The following is a 4,629-nucleotide window of genomic DNA, read 5'->3' on the forward strand; positions in this document are numbered from 1 at the left end:
TTGCTTTTTTTTTTGGCTGAAATTAGCTTTGCAAAGGTTATGAAGTTTTTTGGTCGGGTCAGACAAAACAAGATTTTATGTTCTTCCTGCTCCCCTTTGCTTATGGTAAATGTGTGACAAAGTGCCTGTTTTTCTAGCGATTTTTACCATGGAGCAATAAATGAAGACATTGCACCCTGGCACCTTCAGATAGGGTGGAGGTCTCTGACTGTTTTCAGAGGCAAAGAGGTGGGAAGAAGTGCCGCTCCGGCAAAATCGCTCCACACTCGCTCAAATTTTCAGGAGAAGACATTTTCTGACATTTTTCCTTCATGTAATTATGCCAGAGCTCTGAGACACTGTGTATGATTTAATGATGTGACCGATACACGAGTATTGTCTTATTTAACTTCATTCAACATTTCAGCTTAGAGAATGACAAACAATATGATTTCAGTATAGCAGTAACACTTATTTCACCCAAGGAAAAGCTCTACATATGAAGCTACAATTGTCTCATTTAGCAGTTTTCACAAACCCAAGGTGAGTCCTTCCTGCATTTGCGACAGGAATACTTTGTGCCGTGCACACAACGCTCAGTGCTGTGGTTCCTGCTGCAGAGATTGCACACCTGGCCTGCTTATAATAACAACGAAGAAATCTAAAAAATAGAGTTAAGCACATATTCCCAATGTAAGATTTGTAGTATGAACTAGATGAGGTTATCTATGTGTGCTACAGGTTTGGTGGCAGTACAATGATCTATAGTGTAATTATTGGATATTATATGCTTATAATAATATCAGTTTGGCCTATCTTCCCAAAGTAAGAAAAATAAAGAACGTTAGAGCTGTAAATATAGTCATATGTTTATATAACTATTTCTTTTCATGTATTTATTACTGTTTTCAAGGCTGAACTTTAAAATATAAATTTGTCTAGAGCTTTTCTAAACAAAATTTCCTTTTGCTTACACTTGTATATACAAAATGACAAAATAAATCTGTCTAAGTCATAAGTAATTATTGGCTTTTATATGCTTATAATAACAATGAAAAATCTAAAATAAAAAATAAAAGTTTACCACATTTTCCCAACGTAAGAGTTGTAGTGTGAACTAGATGAGGTTATCTATGTTTGGAGGCACTACAATGATGCATAATTATTGGCGATTATATGCTTAAAATAAAAAAGAAAAAATCTCCATAAATAAAGTTTGGCCTATCTTCCCAAAGTAAGAGTTGTAGTTTGATCCAGATGAACTTATCTGTTTATCCTACAAGTTTGGAGGCAGTACAGTGATCTATAGTGCAGTCATTGCTCTTATTCTAATAATAGAATAGAGGTGCCATTTGTCATTTAGGCTTTTGGAAATTCCTCAGAAAAGTATTATTTTCGAATCCAAAACATGTGATAATAATCCACCTCTCCTTGGTGACGCTTTGAATATTTCCCTCTGATTTTTTTGCAACTTGCAGACAGTCTCAAAGTTTTGCGGAGCAGCAAGCTCTGCATAGGGTCCAATGTAATTCTCCCGGCGCGATAGGAGACTAGTTTTTAGGAAACTACGGTTGTAGCTCAGTGTCTGCCTTGCTCTGGTGTCTGTTTTGTAGAATAAATCATCCGCCGACGACTCATTAATCCGGAAAAGCCGAATCTGTGAATATATTACCAACTTTCCTGCACTTTCACGATGCTGTCTGCATGTCTGCAGTGGAGGAGAGAGAAGAGATGGCTTGAATTATATTTGCCCTGTAGTAAATAGGGCAGATCATGGTCATTATTCTATAGATGTTGTTGCTTTCAACAGCAGCTCATGCAGGTATTTTCATTGTACAGATCAGTTATCGTCTGATCGCTGCGCTGGTGGCTGCGCTGAAATCATTGTGCTGTTGGGATGGAAGGACTCCCATTGACTTCCATTGATTTTCAGTTATTTTCAATCCTTTCTACACATGATCCTCACTACGACGAGTACGTCGAGTATGTGTGTGTGTGTGTGGTCTTGTTTTCCCTACAATGTGAGGGAAGTATTTTGTAAAATATCCTACATGCGAGGACTTACGGGGACAGTCAACTGGTCCCTATATGGTAAAGTTCTGTTCTTTGAATTGGGTTAGGTTTAGGACTAAGGTGTGAATTCAGTTTAGGTTAGCATTAGGTACATCTTGGTACCCTTACCCTAAGGGTAAGGGTCTGGGTTTGGCCATACTAAATGAATGCAAGTCAATGAAATGTCCCCATATATCATGAAAACAAAGCTGTGTGTGTGTATATGTGTGTGTAATGTGTTGCCATGTCTTTAATACCTGGTGGGGACAATTTTATAGGAATATGCTACATTTTGGGGACTCATAGGTACTTGTGGGGACCAACAACTGGTCCCCATAAGGAAAGATTCTCTTCTTGGGGTGGGGGTTAGGTTTAGGACTAAGGTGTGAATTGAGTTTAGGTTAGGTTTAGGGATAGGTATGTGTCGGTAATGGTTAGGGTTAGGGCAAGGGTCATTGTTAGGCCATATAAATTAGTGGTAAATGAATGGAAGTCAATGGAAGGTCCTCACAAGGATATTGTAACACAACATGTGTGTGTCTGTGTGTGCCATTCTTTGAGTTCCACTGCCATGTGCATGTTTTGGGAGATACACACAGAAGAGGCAGAATAGAGGCTCACGCGGGAATGTCCAACAAATAACTCTCTTGTTTCAAAATAGAAAACCTGGTTTAATTTCTTAGTTATGCCCTGGATTTTGTAGCGTTTCTGGACGCTACGTCGCTACTTGATCAAAGCAATAACGTCACTACAGGAAAGTTACTTGATAAATAAAGCAGCGACGCTACGGTCAAGCTACTGGAAGATGTAGTTAAACTAATAGCTTCGCTACATGTAGCGGCGCTACTGCCCATCACTGTTTGATGCGCTGCTTGAGCTGAAATAGAACCGTCCGCTCGCTTGCTGTTCCTCAAGGAGGCTCCACCAGCACAGGATGGATCATCAGAGTAGCAAAAATGATAGAGACAAGGAGCCGTAGCGGGAAACGGCGATACAGGGCGCGAAGCAATAAAATATCATTACATATTTCGCAAAGGTTTTTCTTTATATTTTTTAAAAAATGTAACTAAATTTGTAATTCTTAATATTTTCAAAAGTAACTGTAACTGAATTCCATATTTTCTCATTGTAACTGTAACAAATTACAGTTACTTTTTTGTAATTAAATTACGTAACGTCGTTACATGTAATCCGTTACTCCCCAACACTGAGCATTAGGTACATCTTGGTAATAGTTAGGGTAAGGGTAAGGGTCTGGGTTAGGCCATACTAAATGAATGCAAGTCAATGAAATGTCCCCATATATCATGAAAACAAAGCTGTGTGTGTGTGTGTGTGTGTGTGTGTGTGTGTGTGTGTGTGTGGAGGGCGCTCTGACCAGTGACAGCAGGTTGACAGATGACTCCATATCTTTGATCTGCATGGCCTGGGAGTCCAGCAGCCTGAGCAGGGTGCTGGCCACGCTGTTGATCTGGTAGCTGACGCTGGCCAAAGCCTGGGTGGTCAGAGCCTTGGTCTCCTCCACAGCTTTGGTTGGATCATCTGCCTTTAAAATTAACCCATCAATTTACAGTAAAAAACTCTAATCATGGCTCCATAAATGATCATAATGGTGATCTACTCACCTGGAGATAGTTATTTTCGCAGTAATCTGCCACTTGGAGAAGGTTGCTGTGGTTATCAACCAGATCTTTCCTGGCAGCTGGCGCTTCCTGTAAGATCTCAGTTATAACTTGTGAGAAGTTCTTTGGAGCTGTGATTTCTCCCATGGCTGCCGCAGTTAATAATCTCTCCTGTAAAAGAAACTAGCAGTGGCTGTTTGCTTGTGATGGAAAAGTTTTTTTTCTTCATATCACGAGCCGTCCACGCAGGGAGGTGTTTGTGTCGGTGGAGAAGGCGGAAAATCCCTCAGGGAAGAGATTTCTGAGCTGCTCTCTGGGCAGGGCTGCTCCAGGTGGATCACACCAAACCCCAAACACAGGAAACGTTTCCTACATTACTACTACTATAAACTAATGTTTCACATTATTCGGTTTGCATATAGGTTATGATTAACACAAATAAAAGGTTGTTTATAACAGAATAGTTCTCCAAGCGGCATAAATCACCTGTAGCGATGTTTGTAAAATCCACTAGAGGCCACTATTGTCACTATTTAGAGAATATTTCTCAATCTTAATGAATGAATGAACTTTATCAATCTCACATTGGAGAAATCCAATGGTCACTCCAATTCTAATAATCTCAAAAAGAAATGGAGAAAGCTGGGGGGGAAATGTACAAAGAAAAAAAATAAACATGAATAAACTTAACCACACTTAAAAAAAACAAACAAACGGTTTTTGTATGGGGCCCCAAAGTTACGCAGTCAAAGCGTAACTTTGTTAGCGTGTTTTAAGAGAAAAATAAGAAGCTTATTTTTTCACTGTGTCATTCAATAATTTATAAAAATCTGACCTTGTTAAATAAATATTTAGTTCGGAGCTGAATATTTTAAATATTGAGTTCGTTAAATAAATAGTTAGCTCCAAATTAAATATTTAGTTTTTAAATAAATATTTAGCTCCAAATTAAATATTTAGTTTTTAAATAAATATT

The 4,629-nt window shown here is 38.7% G+C and overlaps 1 protein-coding gene across 1 annotated transcript in view; it reads right to left on the bottom strand.

The window, feature by feature from the left end:
• The window catches only part of LOC107091046 (abl interactor 2-like), a 10,378-nt gene extending 6,279 nt beyond the window's left edge, over positions 1–4,099 (bottom strand). The window contains exons 1-2 of the mRNA XM_015384758.1: positions 3,657–4,099; positions 3,410–3,577 (exon numbers count right to left, since the gene is read on the bottom strand). Of these exons, the coding sequence (XP_015240244.1) occupies positions 3,410–3,577; positions 3,657–3,800 (312 nt within the window). The 5' untranslated portion in view covers positions 3,801–4,099. The remainder of the gene's footprint in view (positions 1–3,409; positions 3,578–3,656) is intronic.
• Positions 4,100–4,629: the final 530 nt, after the last annotated feature.

This window comes from Cyprinodon variegatus, unplaced genomic scaffold (assembly GCF_000732505.1).
Source record: "Cyprinodon variegatus isolate N-32 unplaced genomic scaffold, C_variegatus-1.0 Scaffold322, whole genome shotgun sequence".
Taxonomy (NCBI): Eukaryota; Metazoa; Chordata; class Actinopteri; order Cyprinodontiformes; family Cyprinodontidae; genus Cyprinodon; species Cyprinodon variegatus.